At 39.7% G+C, this 18,279-nt stretch overlaps 1 protein-coding gene across 4 annotated transcripts; it reads left to right on the forward strand.

Moving 5' to 3' along the window:
- The first annotated feature begins 3,950 nt into the window (after positions 1-3,950).
- CTXN3 (cortexin 3) lies at positions 3,951-13,546 on the forward strand. Of its 4 annotated transcripts, XM_016953724.4 has the most exons (4): positions 3,951-4,320; positions 7,026-7,494; positions 8,226-8,332; positions 12,324-13,546. In XM_016953724.4, exon 4 carries the CDS (start codon positions 12,423-12,425, stop codon positions 12,666-12,668), a length of 246 nt encoding a protein of 81 aa, XP_016809213.1. In that variant the 5' UTR covers positions 3,951-4,320; positions 7,026-7,494; positions 8,226-8,332; positions 12,324-12,422; the 3' UTR covers positions 12,669-13,546. The 4 variants fall into 4 exon arrangements, with proteins under 4 accessions (XP_016809213.1, XP_001159340.1, XP_063667573.1 ...); XM_001159340.8 differs by lacking the exon at positions 7,026-7,494 and having other exon boundaries at positions 3,952-4,320; XM_063811503.1 differs by lacking the exons at positions 3,951-4,320; positions 7,026-7,494 and adding an exon at positions 7,520-8,129.
- The last annotated feature ends 4,733 nt before the right edge of the window (positions 13,547-18,279 follow it).

Raw genomic sequence — 18,279 nt, forward strand, 5'->3', positions numbered from 1 at the left:
TGATATTTTAAAGGCATTAAGTATTTCAAACCCATTAAGAAAATTGTTATTACTGTACAAGTCACTTTAAAAGAATAAATTTACCCACCAGTCTGTTAGAGCCAAAATATTTCCTTTGAACAGTGAATAATCCATAGTGATGTCCTTATACTTTTATACTGTAATTAGAATTAATAACTTAAATGTTGCAAATATTGCTTCTAAATAGAACTACTGCTGTGTATTTTGTGAAGCTGCTCCTTCTTAGGGTTGGAGATCAGCTTTTTGGCAGCATGATTCATCTCCTGGCTATATGCTTTATTGTTCTTACTTATACAGGAAAGGATGAACAACATTTTATAGAGCAATCTATAATCCTCACAAGTATTAAATTCTGTCAGTGTTTTTTTTCTTGCACATATATTTCCACTTCGTTGCAGCATTCTCGTCTTCATTTTGAGTGCTTCTCTATTCTAGATGTATCAGCTACTAATTGAGCATTTAGCATTAAAACAGATGTGATACATACAGAAATGCATTCAAGAAAAGATCAAACCAGGAGGCTGCCAATCTGCAGTTGGACTTTAACCTGCTTGCTTTTAATAGCTCTTAAATATAGATCCCAATGTATAGGCTTGGTGTGAATATCATTAAACCTTTCCCACTGTTCCCTTAAGCTTTGAATGTTCACTGATCTGTGAAGATAGCTGAATGGATAAATAAACTTAGACCTGGCAAATCAGAGAGATTTTAGAAATAGAGCTAATCTTGACTTTTTTTTTTAAAGCAAAGCTTTATGTTGCCTGATATATTTATTTTTTTAAAACAAGAAGACAGAAATAAAAATAACACACATAAACTGACTAGCACTTTTTAAAAAATGAATTAAAAAGTGGCGGGGTTATTAACATGTATTCTAGCCTGCTTGTCTTTCCACCTTCATTTCCCATTTGCTGGTAGTTGCATGAATTTTATTTGGCCTGAACCCCAGAGTGCAATAGAGAGGCGATGAAGAGAGAAGGCACTAAGGGAGAGGGGCCTAAGGGCTGAGATATATGTTCCCGCCACTCATTTTAATCCATGTGTTCTTTTTCTGAACCTTCCTTTCAGTGAGTGTTCAGCTGTGTTCAATGTTGCCAAAAAGCAAGGAAGATGAACACTAAAAGGACTCTTTGGCTTGAGGCAACCAGAAGCCACTAGTGACCTTGTGAAATCAGGTCCTGTAGAAAGGTGAGGACACAGTTCAGATGTCTGCTGGGTGAGCCATGAAGGGGGAGGTTGGGAAGGTTAGGAATTGGAATTTAGTGGAAGTGGGCCAGTCTGTCAAGAAGCTCAGCAACCATCGCTAGAAGTGGAGCTCCTCAGGGCCCTGTTTACCAAGGAATCTCCTAGAGTTGTTCAGTGCACAACCTGAAGAAACAGAAGCCAGGACCCAGTATTCGTGTTATTTATTCTTTGCAACACCTAACACAGAACATATCTGACATTGAGAGCTAATGAATGATCCCTGGATAAGTGAAAGAAAGAACATACACAAAGGAGAGAAGAAAAGATTTTTACAAAGAGTCTATTGATAAGAACCATGTTTATATTTTGAAAGTTATATAGAGTTTTTGTTCAATTTTATTTTGAGAATTAGGCAGAGTTAGACAGAAACACAGTAATAATAATACAGCCTTGTACTGGCATGAAGACTGATGGCTTATAGAGTCTTTTTTTCAGATTCATTATCTATTTCTTCATGGAAAAGTGCATCATAAGACATTTAGGAAAGAATTGCAAATTAAAGAACATTAAAGGTGAGGCTTGAAATAAAAATGTAGAAGTTTTTAAAGTAGATTTCTAACTAATATTAACTCATGATGTTGTGTAACTAAAGAGAAAGACTAAGTTACACCCAGGAGTGGCCCTGGATCAGAATGGGTAAGTAGAAGCACAGCATATATAGCCATTTATACATCATAAAATCATCCTGTTTCATCACAATTCCGTGTGTATCTGGGCTGTGTACAGCTCGGTATAGGATTCTAGGTTTCCTATTTAAAGTTGCACCAGAGAGCAGAAATTTTAAGAATTCAGAGAAGAGATATAAAGATTATTAAAGACGAAAGAAATAGGATCTAATATAAAATGTTCAAATGGAACTTTGGTAAACCCTTATTCATTGTTTTAGAATTCATGATGATTCACATAATATAGCTGCATAAGGGGAAGGGCTGATTTTAATAATTTCAATTATAATTATCTTTAAGAAGAAAGGTTTAAATTTAGCTCCAAGCATAACACCAGATCTTCATCAAATACTCTGGTTTATCTAGTTCGGCTTCCCTGAAAGGAAAGGGCATTCTAACAAAATTTTGGAGTGGTTAGTGCCTGACTTCTTGCAGCAAGGACAGAATGAAAAGAAATGCGCCAACACATTTAGACTAAGTAAGCAGCAGAGGAGTTTGTTTAAACAGAGGTTGTCAGAGGAAGTTATGGAATCTACTTCTCTGGAGAGTTTTTAAAATAGGCCAGGCACTCATCTCTCTGGGATGGTTTCAGCCTGCAAAGTAGCTAGAGGACAGCCCCAGGCCTTTTCAGGTTCCCTTCTCCCTCTACGAGTCTGTAGGCTAAACCATATCCGAGAAGGCCTCTTTGGCAGGGTAAGCTACAGTCACCCAGGCTCATGTCTAACTATGATATTTTCTCACCGCATGGAATGATAATTATAGGAAGGAGGGTGAGGTCGGAAAGATTCCTCAACCACACTCTGTTGGCATTGCCAAAACAGGCACTCCCTCTGCCAGAATTGACTAAATGTAAGAGGGATGCCAGTTAGTACGGGATGATCGTGCTCAGTTGGGTTTCATGTGTCCCATTGTCTTACGGTGTGTGGTATGTGTGTGTCTGAAAATAGGGTAAGTCAAATGAATTGGAAAGAAAATTCAGTTAAAAATTAGGAAAACAAATGGAGAAAGAACCTGCATATTGTCTTGAGGTTAGACTCTAACATCAAGCATTCGATCCTAACATTTAGCATTTGATTTGAAAGGTTCCTCTGGGGTCCGAGGCCTATCCTATCCAGGATTGTGGTCTGTTGTGAGCAGATGGGGTTTCCCTCTTAGAAGATGAGCTTGGTTCCAGTTTCCTAGAGCCTTTGGGTAATGGCCGGTTGCTCACCAGAGCTGAGGAGACAGCATAGCTGACAGGCACAGTCAGAGGCAGCTTTAAATATAACGCACCCCATCATTTGGTGGGTGGGTGTGTTGTCGCTAACTGTGCCGCCACTTCAACAAAGAAAGTGGTGAGTTGCCAAAAAACAAGGATGCTCCATCTTAAGCATTAGGCTGAATTCTTTTTAGAGAAGTGTTTTTTTAATGAAGAATTTTATCCTAAAATATTTTCCAAATTTACTTATCCAACGAAAGTAATTTAAGCATTGTAGCAAGTAACTAGAATCTGCAGAATGAGAACAACTTTCTCTCACAAAAATCAATCTTCTTTATTCATCGAGTGGTCTCAGGTGCCCTGTGTGGGGTGGGGGCTTTCCCAATGCCACAATTATGCAGGCTGCTCAGAGAGACACTGGACCTGGCAACCAACTGCCCAGCTAATTTACAAGCAGGTGACAGGTGGTGAAACTATGATTTTGATATTTTTAAATGGTTCTTTCCTTCCCATAAATGCTGCTTTTTGGAAAGGTCACTTTAGTTTTCTTTAGGAAAATGAGCCTTTTCTTCCTCTCCCAAATGCTAAGTTGATGCCCTTCCCCAGAAGTCTTCCTGTTAATTGAGTTGGCCTGAAGGTCATCAACAATAATCAATATGAAGAGTTGCTGTGAGGTGCTAATTGACACTCCCAAAGAGGAATAGTGTCAATAATCAATAAAGAGGACAGAGCGCTGGTAGATTTATGGCTTTGATTTTGAAAAGGTATAGGAATGCCCTGTGATGTTTCCCCACCCCCCAACCCCGTACTCCTTTTGAATGTTAATGCTTTCTTGAAGATGATTTCAGACACACTGCTGGGATACTGCCTCTACTCGCTGAAGCAGAATCCTCTGAAGAGTTGCTGAGGCAGAACTGAAATCATGGCTCACCTCAAAGAAGCAGCAGTATTGGCCGTTAATGATGCCTCACACAGAAAGACGGTGCTCCTTTAACTCGGGGTTTTAATGGGAAGTTTCTAAGCCTGAAACAACAGCTTTAGACCTGGGGTGTGCCATCAGCTGCCTTGCAGCTACCACTGTCTACTGCTTTCACACAGCGTGGTCGGGAAGAATGGAGACTAAAGAGGCTTGTAACTACCTGTAACTGTTCCACCAGGAAATGGATCAAGTGTTTGTTCAGCCAGAGCCAGGTACTTGACCCAACCTGTATCTTTGACGGGCTAATTAAATGCTTTTCTCTAACTTTACAATTGATGCATGAGCAATCATCGCATACATGCCTTTCGGATCATAGTTCTGAATTTAGATCTAGCTGTTAGATAAGTCTAATTAAACAATTGCTAGATAAAGTTAAGAAGCGAGGGGGTAAAATGTAATGATGCCTTTATTTTTAAAGCATGGTTAAGTTTATAATGTTACTGATACTGGATGAAGAAGTAGTAAAACAGGCTTTTTTTTCTTTCCTAAGCTGCAGTAATTTATTTCTGAAAGCTGTTTGCCCATTATCGTATTTTTTTTTCAGTCACCTAAAACGTCCAACCTTCCAAAATGTAACAAGGACGTTCTGATTTGTTTACAAAGGATCACAACTCAACCACTCATATTGACAGCGTTGACTGTCCCTGGCTGATAAGCTGTGTGCAGCACTATCCTTTTGAGATATCAGCAAGTAGCCGTTTTCACTATGAAACACACAAAGAAAGACAAAGAAAACCAGGTGGAACAGTAGGGCTTATTATTTGAAGTTAAAAGTTCCAGTTCGTTAAGGGTGCCTTCTGATACCACCAATTCCTGACTAGGCACCCTCATGGTGTTTTCTGATGTTCTCAGCTAGGCAGTAGCCTTGCCCTGCAGTCCCTTAAAAATTCCTCAAACAGATATCAGGAGGAAGATGAAGATGGGGAAGAAGTAAAGCTGAGATTGGGGCTGAGGCTGAAGACAAAGGTCTCCTGCTGACCCAGAGCTTAAAAGCAGCAGTGAGTTGAGAATAACAGGGTCCACTCCCAGCCCAAGCAGACGTGTCTGCAGGCTGACTTTGCAGGAACAAGCAGAGAACAGACTTCCCAGTGCAGCAGTGGGGGATGGCAACAGTTCTGAAACTGCCTGTTGACATCTGTAGCTGAAGACATCCTCATGTTTATTAAATCATTGTTCGTAGGCTTTCTAGTAGACTTGAGTCTATGTTTTGAGAGTATAAAATAATATTTACCCTTAGCCCCCCTTTGAATTTTGAAGCATCAGGGCTATTGTATTGGAACAGGAGGTCTGTACTTGGAAAAAAATATATAGACGTTGCCGTGTATATGAGCCAAAAACAAGGGGAGTAGGAGGATTTAAAATCTATGAAACACCTAGAAAGAGCCAGGAAATCTTTACCTGAAGTTCTTTGCTGGTAAGCAAGAGGGCCACAAATTCTTTGAATTTATATGAAATATTTTGTATCTTTGTGTGTATATCCTGAATGCAAGTTACTGTTCACTAGAATAATACACAGAATTTCTAAAAGATTTGTAGGGGAATAATATTTGCTTATGTGGTGATTCTGTTGCTTAGATAACGAGGTGGCTTATACAGATGACTCACAATTGTGGTGGGGATGGATAATAGGATCATTTGGGAGATTTACACATCTAGGGTGGGTGAGTGGGTTGGAGAATGAAATGTACTTTGAGAGACTACAGTTATACAAACAGGAATGCAGCCCAGGCTTCCTTTAGTGCTAAAAGTAGAGAGGGATTCTATTTAGGCTCAGTATCAGGATGTGTATTACTTGAATCATTCAAAGCCATGTTAACATTTCCACAGTTAACTTCAGAACTGTTGCAGAATAATGCAGCATTTTGAGTAAGTTTGTCTCTGTTGGTCACCGCAAATTCAGTCCTGCCTAGCTAGACAATTCCGTTCCTGTTAAAGTCTAAAGATTGGTCTCGCTAGTCTGCCAGATAAATATAAATAAGGTTCATAGTATATCTTTGCAGGATAAAGTGTCCTGCCTATCACATGTGAATGGAAACTGGACAAGCCCAAAAGTACTTGACGTACTTTTGAAACCACGTCAAGTCACGTAACTAGGTTTCTGATCCAGAAGTTTTAAAAATTAGGTACTGCAATTATGTGGTTTAGGAATATTTAAAATACAGACAGCATTGCTTCACTGCACCCTACAGGCCATTAACACCTGAGGGATGACACCTTCAATTCATTCCAATACGCCAGTGAAAAACTTGGGATCTACCATCATTTGGCGGTGGGGTGGTAGGGGGTGGTGCTACCTTTTTGGTAACTGATTTTTATAATTCTGGGCAGTTTATTTATAATTTTTATACCTTAGTGTGCTTGATCACATAATAGAAATTAAAAATAAATATCATTTTGCACAAAAATGGTGTAAAAAGAAAACACTCATTCATCCCCACCTACTTATCAAACCCCCACTATGTGCCAGGCAGGACTACACAGGCACTGCAACTATTAATAAGATCATTGCACCCTATTACAAAAGGGTGGGCTCTTGAGTTGACGACCTGTAGAATCAAGTCGCTGTGTGTGGCTCCACAGAACAAGGTGTCCAATGCACTTAAGTAATTCTGTCGCTGTCACTTAAAAAAAAAAAAAGAAAAGAAACATGTCATTGCTTTAAGATACATTTTCTTCAGAGAAAGTATTTTTTCCTTACTGTGAAATTGTATAATGAGATGCTAATGAAATAAAATGTCCAAGGGATCCAAGCCTGAGAAGGGTACATGCTGACATTAATAGTTTTTGTGTAAGACATTTGGATTCAGGATATTTTAAATGGCTGCCCTTCCCCACCAAAAAGTAGATTAGGTAAGAAAGAATTGACCTCTTAAATAAAAGGGTAACTTTCCATCTCTGGCTGATTTTTATATTTCAGATTCCACCCATCAACACGGAGGCCAAGGAAAATTTAATGAGCCAAATAACTTATGGCTCTTCAAATTACAAGATCTGTGGGTTTTAAGGTGTCATTGTGACTTGAACTAGCTGTGATTCTTTCAAACAAGACTTACTTCAAATGTGATGGTCCAGCACCTCAGTCCGACTTGATGACTTGTGCTTTTGTTTTTCCTCTCTGCATCAGTTAGCTGGCACCTCGGATTTTGAATTCAGTTCCCTGGACTGTAAGGGGTTGAAGATTTGATTTAACCTATATTTAAAAAGGAAATGATCCCAGAACAGCAAATAATTCCTCAAGGAGCTTATTGTATAATAAGGAGGAGATAAACACTCTCAAGACTTGCACTGTAATCAGTGCTGCCACCGAGTACAGGTGATGTCTCTGGAGATGGAGTAAAAAACACCCCATCCTTGGTGAAGGGAGACAAAGAAGGCGCCACCGAGAAGTGGGTATTTGGTGTGAACCCTAAGGGAGGGAGAGATGGAAAGAAGGAGAGGAAAGATGCTTGCCTCATAGTGCTTGCCTCCTCTCCTCTCCACAGATGGAAAGAAGGAGAGGAGGCAAGTATTATGAGGTAGGAAACCTGGAGGTGTTAGAGCACAGCAGGTATTGGATCAAGCTGAAAAACAGACAAAATGAGGACATTCTCCACAGGTGTCCACAGACTCAGTTACATGGAAGTTTATTCTGATCAACACATTGGCCATTTTACTGAGAACTAAATGTGATTTGGTGTTGACTCCTTTCTAAACTTATAAAAATAAAACTCAGATCTTAAAAATTCCATTGTCAGCATAGGTCCTAATCTGTGGTCCAGAAAACATCTGGGCATCAGGCCCACAAGGGGGTTAATGGGCTGTGGACACTGGGGTGCAAAGGTTTTCTGAGGGGAAGAGTGGTGAGATCTGGGCTTTAAAAGATGAATCGAGATGCAGTGTGTAGGAAGTATGGGCAAGGGATGAGGAACGCCACTTTGAAAATTACTAAAACTAAAGCAAGTGGTTAAGAGTGTGAATGACCCTGGCTGCAATGACTACGCCTGCTGGGCTTCATAAGTAATTATGGGTGTCTTCTGTTTTTGTCAGTATCACAAGGGAGCTTGACTCGAGCAAGGGAATGTATTATATGACTTTTGAAAAGGATATCTTTTAATTAAGGTTTTCTTTAATTTTTCAGTATTAAAATTAGACTCTATTTCCTGAGCACCCACAAATGGACCTGACAAAGGGAAGACACAGATGTACTGCGTGATGAGGAAAGCCTATCAGGATTAAAATATGGCTGTGAGTAACTGTGGTCCTTCTTTATACTTAAAATAGCTGCCATGTGTTATTATGAAGGCTTCTGATGGTGGTATCAAAATCCTTTGAAATAATAGACTTGCACAGATTTCCCTGGTCATCTAAAAGAAAGATGTCATTATTCAGTTAAAAGCAAACTTGCACATTTTCTAAGAATCATTTTTACCAAAAAGGGACATTTTACTGCGAGACAGACATTTAAAAATTTACATGTCTTGAGATATTTTTGTATTGTGGTAGCAAAATGATTACATTTATTTCTTTTTCTCCACCTTATAATAGCTGATGCTTCCTTCAACTTATACATGCCGTTGGAGCTTTCTAAATCAGTAAATTATTGATTAGCTGATTGCAGGTTTAAAATCAAGCAGACTCTTCCAGGGATTTCAATCAGACCTGGGCAAAATTGTGAATTAGTCAGCATTGGTTTCTGGATCTCTTTATCCCTTTAGCAACCACCTCCTGATTGTCTCTACCCACCATCCTGCATCCCTCCCCTAGGGCTCTCCAGTGGGCCCCCTGTTCACACCACCATGCCTGTCTTCCTGTCTTGCCCAGGAGTCCCTCATTCCCAGCAAGGTCTTCCTTCAATCGCCTTTCTACTTACCACACTTTCCCCTCCTTCAGGCGGGAACGGTCCTCACAAATTCCTGCTAGCACATTAATGTGCCACTTTCCTAGGTAAAATATTGCAATTTAGTAGGAGACATTGATACTTTGACCAAAAGCAGTTATTTTTATAGGAACTTGGGCACCACAGTGTGCTGGGGGAGGAGAGGCTTACAACTCCCAATGTGCTACAGAGTTTTAAAAATTCTTTCACCTCTATTTGCTCATAATTTGGTATATCAGGAAAGGTTTGGTGATGAAGACATTGGAGAATACACATATTTATATTTTAGGAGGCTTCTCAATGCAAAGAGGGTTAACCTTTCCTTTGTACCTTGCCTTCTAATCAGTAGAGGATGGTAAAACTTCAAATTAAAACTGATTTTAAAAATCATTCTAATACTTGGCATCCTCATGCAGAATCTGAGTCCCAGAGTCATTCCTAGGGTGACTGAAGAGGCAGATATGGCAGATAATCTGAATCAGGATGAATAAGTTATTTGCTGGAGTTTCTGGAATGGTTGCCTACCACTGCAGCCCCCAAATGAATGGTTTGCTCGCTGTAAATCCTGAGTTGTGGGTGAAGCCTAGAAAGTATGAGAGTTGATCCAGGAGAGAAGGATTTGGCATTTGCCCTGTATGGAAGAGAAGGCTGGGGAAGACTACTCCTGGGATCACAATGTTGCTCATCAAGTGGAGATCCCCGGTGGGAAGGGAGGGACTAAGCAAGGTATCACCGTCCTAGTCAGCCTGCTTGTGCTGAGGAGGTCATTCTCAAGGACTCAAAAGGTTCTCTATCTAGTTCTTACCTGAATTTTTGAATTTCACAGATCCAGAAATCCTTACGTCAGTTATACAGTTAATGGTCTTTTCTCTTCTTATATTTCCTTTTTGGATTATGTGGTGTTTTCCTAAAGAACTTTCTGAAAATGGCTAGGCGTGGTGGCTCATGCCTGTAATCCCAGAACTTTGGGAGGCTGAGGTGGGTGGATCACCTGAGGTCAGGAGTTCAAGACCAGCCTGACCAACATGGAGAAACCCCATCTCTACTAAAAATACAAAATTAGCTGGGCGTGGTGGTGCGTGCCTGTAATCCCAGCTACTAGGGAGGCTGAGGCAGGAGAATCACTTGAACCTGGGAGGCGGAGGTTGCGGTGAGCTGAGATCGCGCCATTGCACTCCACCTTGGGCAACAAGAGCGAAACTCTGTCTCAAAACAAAAAAGAGAACTTTCTGAAAATGCATACCTGTCTCAGCTTTGTTGAGAATGGACAAAGAACAGGACTCTGGCCTCATTTGGGCTGGATGGAAAAAGGGCATAGAATGAGATTCTGATCATCCCGCAAGGAGAGTAGGAATCAAAGTGAGAGGATCCTCAGTAGGATATGACAAAGCAAGGAGTATGTCAGGGATGGCCTCAGCATCTGCTCCTCTGTCATCAGCGGGCTTTCCTTTGGCCCAGCCCTTGGAGGATTTTATATTTCGTATGATTAAGTATAGTTTGAATATTTTTGGTGGACACAGGTGGCCCTGGTCTGATGTGCTGAGGAGACCTGCATTGGAGGCTCTGGCCTCCCTTCCTGCCCCTCCCTTCCTGGCCCACAAGGAATTAATACCCAAGGCTAGGAGGGTGCTTAGAAACAAGCAAACCAAAAGAAAACCCAGTGCATTAATATCCTCTAAATTCCTAAAGAGTTTATTTTTTTAAAATGCAGTCAAATTTTTATCCCAATCTTACTTCCAAACAAACATGAATTATAAATGAGTTTTGCAACTGTTATAGCCTTTAAAAAAATTCAAAGTGATAGAGCTGCAAAAATGATGCATTACCCAACTGGTAACTCCTTCCTCCCAGATCCTGGCTGGGATCCCCCTTATAAATTGTTTTTTAAACTGTAATTTTACAAACTTTGAAGTGTCAATATAATGCAAACTGTTATGCTATGATTACTAATGCTGTACTTGAAGGCAATGATTATAAGTTAACTGAAGGAACATTGTATTGATGCTTTAGGTCACATATTCTATTTTTATTTGGTTATTTTCATTGAGCAAAATTTATTTTGTGTCCGTGTTAATTTCCACAGCTAATTACTGTGCTATGTAATTTTTATTATAAATTCATAATAAATATCATTTAATTTTCTATATAGTAGTGTCTAAGGTATATACTTTTATTTACGATGTGATTTAAGTAGATTTCATTCAGTATCTGAAGCTTTTAATGACCTCTGTGTATACTTGTCATGTATATACTTGTACATTTATACGGTAATATACACTTGTATATTTATACAGTAATATCTACATATCTAAGTTTTTCCACCAGTAAAATTAAAATAGTGTTAGCTTGTCGTTTTCCTTCTCTTCCTCTCTACTGAATAGTCTTAAATGGTAGGAAGCCCCTCTAAGGAAAACTGTCCTTTTGAAAATATGCATCGATCAATTCCTTTCTCTTGGCTTAATTCTCTAGGTGCTTCCCAGGGTCAAGTATTGAACCTGGTCTTTGTTTTCTGAGGAAAAAAGAAAAAGCAGCAGTAACTTGATAGTTTGGGAGACTGAAATACCTCCTTTCTCCCTTGGCTCAGGCAGTGGAAAGGAAAGGAGAAGCAGCATAGCTCCCTTAGTTGTGTCTCAGGTGAAGCAACACTTGGCTTTGTTTGTTTTTCTTTTTTGTATACTTTTCAAAGGGTTTTCACAGCTCTTCATCCTTATTACAGCACCTGAAAGATGCAGGCATTGCTACTTGCATTTTTACAGCTTAGTGACCTCTCCAAGGTCCCACACCCATTTTGCAGTAGAGTGGAGCCCGGAGCCCAGAACCCAATGCTCCTGGAGAAGGTTTCTATTTTAAGCACCTTTTCTAGCCTCAGTTTCCTTGCACTGGGGCTAAAGAGATCCCTGCTTTCGTGAAGCTTGCAGTAAAGTGGCTAACGTGTTTCAAGTTTAGCCACTGTGCTGACACATAGCTGAGGCTCCCTCAATGGCGCTATCGTAAGAACAATGTGAGAGTAATATTAGTGGAGCAGAGCTGGAGGAGACTTGGCAGGGGAGGCTGGGTTCAGATGTCAAGTTGACAGTACACCCTGAGGTCAATATTACTGTGCACATTTCTCATCTTCTATATTATAGTCGTATTCCCTGCCCATCCCTCCTGGCCCCAGGTGGCTCTTCTGAGAACAATCTGGTGATTTCATGCAAGAGTAAAATATCTTTCCCGATAATTATACAGAATTGAGCATCTCTGGTGAAAAAGAAAGCTGGTTTACAGATTTCTTTTTCTCTCTGAAAAATATGACTGTGAACCTAAAAAAATAAGGCTGTTATTTTATAGGTATTCCTTTCCCTTCCTTTTTCCCTGCAGATAACTCAGCCTCTCCAGAGTGCAGCCACCATGACCTCCGCAGATTGATGATGGAAGAAAAGAAAACCAGGATATCCTGTGCTCTGGCTTCCCTGGACCATGGATGGAGGACAGCCCATCCCTTCATCCCTAGTGCCCCTTGGGAACGTATCAGCAGATTCTAGCATGTCCCTGGAGCAGAAAACGACATTTGTTTTTGTGATTTTGTTGTTTATTTTCTTGGGCATTCTCATTGTCCGATGCTTCCGGATTCTTTTGGATCCATATCGAAGCATGCCAACCTCTACCTGGGCTGATGGACTTGAAGGCCTGGAGAAAGGGCAGTTCGACCATGCCCTTGCTTAGGAGGGATGGTGTGGGATCTCCTCCTGAGGAGATGAAGTGCTTTGTGTCTTGGCGAGGATTCCCTTTATTTAGTGTTCTCAACAAATCAAATTTAAACAATATTTGGTCCCAGGACCATAATCCATTATTCCATAAATATGCAGTTGGGTTAAAGACATTTGAGGATGTTGGAAATGGACACTTATATAACTAATCCAACATAAGAAGGTTTAAATTTTTATGTTTGCTCAATGAATGAGTACTCTTAAAATTGTGTGATTGTGAAACCAAGAGCGTTAATACTGACATAGATTTGCCATCAAACAAAACACCACCTGATCTGACTAAAGAATAAAAGACTAGAAAGGATCTCATTTGAATCTGGTGACAAGGCCAGGAAGAGATTTCCTTGCTCTAATTATGTCTATATTTGTTTTATTTCATGGGCACCTATCTGGGTCCTGAGCAGAATGAGGAAGATTGTGCTGAATGGACCCAAAGTAGTTTCTTGTTTTCTCCTAAAGCAGGGAGCATTGGCAAGTAATGGGAAAGCTTAAAAGAGATGATTCTGTCCTTGGTAAATGTGAGTGAGAATAGCGTTTTGTTTTTCAAGTAAAACTTAATTCAAAGGCTACAAAGTTTTAAAAACTATTTACCAAGCCAACTACATTATATGTATTCATATTAACAACATGTGTAGAGGTAGCTATACATTACTTGAATTTACACTTTACACAAATGATTTAAAAAATAGGTTGCAAGTGCAGCTTAAAGTTTTTTTTTTAATGAAAAGTTAATTGTTTAGAGGAGAAGACTTTTATAGTCTTCAGAGGAATGTGTATTTATGATTGTATATAGTCACCAAATAAAACTTTTCAAGAAACAGAAATGCTTCCTCTCTTATTTCACCAGAACTAATGCACGGAGGGTGCTACCTGGTATTGAGTGCTGAGGCTTAACATTTTTCCAAGAGAGGAGAAAAGAGTTAACAGCATGAAAGCTCATCTAATTCATCCCTCTCCCATTTCAAGAAGAGCTCCTATAAATTGCCCTGCACAGATAAAACCGATAGTTTTTAAGACTACCAAAAAGGGAGATGTGAATACCTCTTATTCCAACTTTTGTTGGAAGGAAAAGCTTGTATCTAAACCAACCCCGCAGATAACTCAGCCTAAACCAACCCCGTTAGGATGTATTTATAATCTATGTCTTCCAGTTTTCTCCTCAGCTAGTCATTACCTTTTTTAATTAAAAAAAGCACACTTCTTTAACCTATTAATTATAAGATTTTCTTTTTCTTTCAAATGTACTGTGTCATGTGTGTCCTCATTAATATTTTTTGTATTTTTGTTAGAGTCTATTCAAACCCACTCATGTATTTATGGAGCTCCTGCTTTGAGCCTGGAATTGCTAGCACTAGAAAGACAGAAAACACACAGGGCCAGTTCTTAATGTTGAATACTTTTCTATCTTGTTGGATGGAGAATACATTTAAAAAGGCATATGACTGAATCATTGTCCAAATGACTAACATGGACCTGATGGTTCCCACATCATCAGAATCAACTGGGGAGGTTAATATGTGTGCTAATTTTTATTATTTTTTTACTTTCTATTTTTTTTATTTTTTTAAGAGACGGGGTCTTGCTCTTTCGCCCACTGGAGTGCAGTGGCACAATAGCTAATTTTCATTATAAAAGTTGTACATCATCATGGCAAAAAATTTATTATACAATATAGAAAAATATAAACAGCACTGGTCAAAATTCTACCAGCTTAGGTCACCCTAACTCCTAACTCCAATTTTTCCTGGGTAGTTTATTGACAATGGAGATTATTACAGCCTTTCATCCCTACAGGTTGATTCTGCAGAGTTGGGTTAGTGAACAAATGCTCCAAGAGATAAAACATGAGGAAAGATGAATGTAGCCAAAATAATTAAGGAAATGTCCAGGAGACAATGGCTCAGGTATAATTGTGCATGTTTAAGTGCTTGGCATAAAGTTCAATGCAATGTAAGTTATTATTATGAAATAAATTAGATCTTGACCTGAGAGGATGGAGGTAGTTTAGATATGTGCAAAGGAAAGGAAGAGGGAAAACCACAGAATAAGGAAACAGAGGTATGAGTGTGGGACCCGAAGGCAGGAGTGCAGCCTGGCTGGAGTAGAGAGTTGGAGAGGCAGCTGGAGCTCACATGGGAAGGACAAAGGCAGAGGCTGGACCTCAGAGGATCCTAAACAGAAAAATCAAGGGTGGGAGTCACCGTAGATGCACGAAGAAAAAAATGACCTAAAGAGTGGTGTGTCAGTTCCAGCTTCCGTGCCCTTCCTCAGGGCAACACCAGGATCCACTTCTATAATGGGAACACACTGTAATAGCCACCTGCCCCCTAAGAGGCCTTTGAGCACAGGCATTGCCCACAAGTGCCATGGGGCCTCCCAAAGCCTGCCCTTCTTTCACTCCTCCCTTTATTTCCCACTCTATTTTTGTTTTCCCTTCTCAGATTACTGCTCCTTGTTCAACTTCCCCTCCCTGGCTCTCCTGCCTCCTTCCTTGTCCAGAGCAAGAATACCATAACAAGTGAAAAAAAGCTTTGGGCTATTCACAGTAAATTGATCCCCCCCTGTAAGAAGTGCTAACTCTCTGTTTTAATTATTCTGGGCTTCTTGGAGTGAACAACTTATTCTCAAAAGGTCACATAAGCCCTCTCTTTCCTGGCTTTCTGGCTAAAGGAGTTACAGGGCAGCACTTTGCCTATCTTACAAGATATTTATAATGAGTGCAGCTGGCCTTTATGGAGTATATCTGCATCCCAGGATGGGGGAGAAAATCCCTGGACTTTCCCAAGGTCACACTGTAGAATAGACCTGCCTTTTGATGCAGAAAAATGTGCAACCTCATTCTTAGCCTGAGCTCGGAATCACAACCCTGTGTTTTATTCCCCCAGAGATCCCAAGTTCTAGATCAACATTTCTCCCTCCAAAAGACCTTTTAAAATATTTTAAACACTGCGTAAAGCAAGTTTAACTTGGGTGCGAAGGAGCCTAATTTGACTCTGCTGTTAAATTAATAAACATTTCAAGACAGGCAATTCTTTTGCTATTATTAAGGGTTAAGGCTGAGGCAAAATAAACAATTTTAGGAGGCAAAAGTTAGAGCAGATGTTTATGTATGCAGAAAAAATATGTATTCAAGTTCCTTTTTTATTGGATTCATTGCACAGTGTTTTACTGAAACACTGAAGTTTTTTTTTTGAGACGGAGTCTCGCTCTGTCGCCCAGGCTGGAGTGCAGTGGCGCAATCTCGGCTCACTGCAAGCTCCGCCTCCCGGGTTCACGCCATTCTCCTGCCTCAGTCTCCGGAGTAGCTGGGACTACAGGCGCCCGCCACCACGCCCGGCTAATTTTTTATATTTTTAGTAGAGACGAGGTTTCACCGTGTTAGCCAGGATGGTCTCGATCTCCTGACCTCATGATCCACCCACCTCAGCCTCCCAAAGTGCTGGGATTACAGGCGTGAGCCAGCACGCCCGGCCTGAAGCTTTTTATAATGTGAACATATTGATAAATTTGGTACAATGAGAAATTTCACTTGTTCACCATAAATGATTTTTTTAAAAAAAACCTTATTGTTTCAAGATGTCAACTTTCAGAATTGACATGTAAAATATATTGAAACATGGTTATTTTCAATAAATTTTGTAAGCCCAAAAACATTGAATAAAACCTAAGATATGATTTGTGAGATGTGTGTCGACCAAGAAAAATTATGTAAGATGGGTGTCTCAGTTATTGATTAATCCAAAAGTTGTAGAGTTAAGCCATGATCTCCAGAAAGTGCCCAAATGACTATATGTGTGTATGCAATCCGTGATCCAACTGGCCTACTCCAGAAGAGATTTTTTTGTTTTGTTTTGTTTTGAGATGGAAACGGGGAACCCTCTAAGCTTTGTTTGTACTTCCCGTTTCTAACAAAAATAAATGAATTATTTTCAGAGAGGGGTCTACTCTGAGGACATGAGGCCTCCCCATCTGGCATCTTGCTCTGGTCAGGTGAACCAAGCCCAGTACTTTAGCCAGTCTTTAGTCCTTTCCAAGGTCATGTTTTTAGAATAAAGTTCCTTGCTGCATTTAGTACAGTGGAAATTTTGCCTTCAGTTTCCTGCTATAAATTATACTCATGTCTTTTTCTAAAACACCACAAGATCCTCTTAGATCCCTCCATCCTACAGCCTTTCTCAATATCCTGATTGATGTTTCTCTACTTTCTGTGCTTCAGAGTAAGAGAAATTCCCTTTAAACTATCTTTTCAAAGAGATTTGCACCCTTATTCTCTTCTAGGCCCTATGACCAGCCCTAGAGCACCAAACTTATGCCAGCTTTTAAGAAAGAGGCTCTTCCTGGATTCTTTGGAGTTTGAAAAGCTGGAAAGAAACATTGCTGTCATCTATTTCAACCTCCTCATTTTACATATAAAGAAACAGAGAAGCAGAGAGGTCATATGGCATGACCATGGCCACTTCTTCACCCACTGGTTGTAGCTGTAGCATCTTACATATGTGGTGTGCAGATGAGTTCAAACAGAAGGGCCAGTTGATAAAACCATAAATAAAAATACCCATTTGTTAATTGACATGAAAGTTATAATAATATTAAGCAGTCTCTTTTGGCAGGGAGTGGGGAAGACATATTTTGTTTCTGAAAACATCCTACGGATGATGTATTTTCTTTTGGAATATTCTGAAGCTTCAGTTTAAGTGTCCAGGCAACGAGAAGTATTTCCAGTTAGATTGTAGAGAATGCCTTAACAAAGATTCTGTTTCTCAAAACACGGGATAACCAATCTAGGATAAAGAATCAAAGTTTCTTTTTTTGTTTTTCTTTTTTTTTTTTAAATTTCCTAGTAGACTTTTGAGCTGTTTTTCTTAGCTGAAGAAGCTCGACAAGGGAGATTACGACATAAGTTTATAAAGGCTCTGGATTCTGCTCTATCTATGGCTTATCAAAGAGTTATCTGGATCCTCTTGGGACATAGAGGTGACCTCAGAAAATACACAATTAAGTATTTCAAGTTTGAAAGTACACTTTATCCTTTTCTGTCCTATCTTTTTTCCTAGTTACTTCACTTCTATTTTTCCCTCTACTTTCCGATAACTGGAGTGCTGGAAGAAGTTTAATACAACCACTACATTCAGTGCTTCTCTGGTATATTAATATTTTCCTCAATAGTCAACAACAAGTGGCTGCCTGGTTTATTCCTTAACATGTCTAATGTCTTAAAGTGTCCATCCCATTTTTAGCTTGTTCTGTTGTTTATAAATATCTCTTTATCAACCCCAAATTTGTCTTTCTGTAATTTTTGCCAGTGGAATCTTGTTTTGTCTTCTGGAGTGACAGAGATTTCTAATACTTGTTAACATGACAACTCTCAAGATATTGTTGAAAGTCACACTCCATGGATCATTGCTGTTTCTGCATGTCTTTACAGCAGAGGTAGTGACAATATTTTGTTCTTTTCAAAGAGATTTGTTTAGAGATCGTATCTCCCTTTCCCTAAAAAAATGGCTGGGCAGGTTTGCTTGCAGCCCATTATGAAAGACTGGGTTTTCCTAAGCTCAGAGTTCCCCTCC

The sequence above is a fragment of the Pan troglodytes genome, chromosome 4 (genome assembly GCF_028858775.2).
Source record: "Pan troglodytes isolate AG18354 chromosome 4, NHGRI_mPanTro3-v2.0_pri, whole genome shotgun sequence".
NCBI classification, from domain to species: domain Eukaryota; kingdom Metazoa; phylum Chordata; class Mammalia; order Primates; family Hominidae; genus Pan; species Pan troglodytes.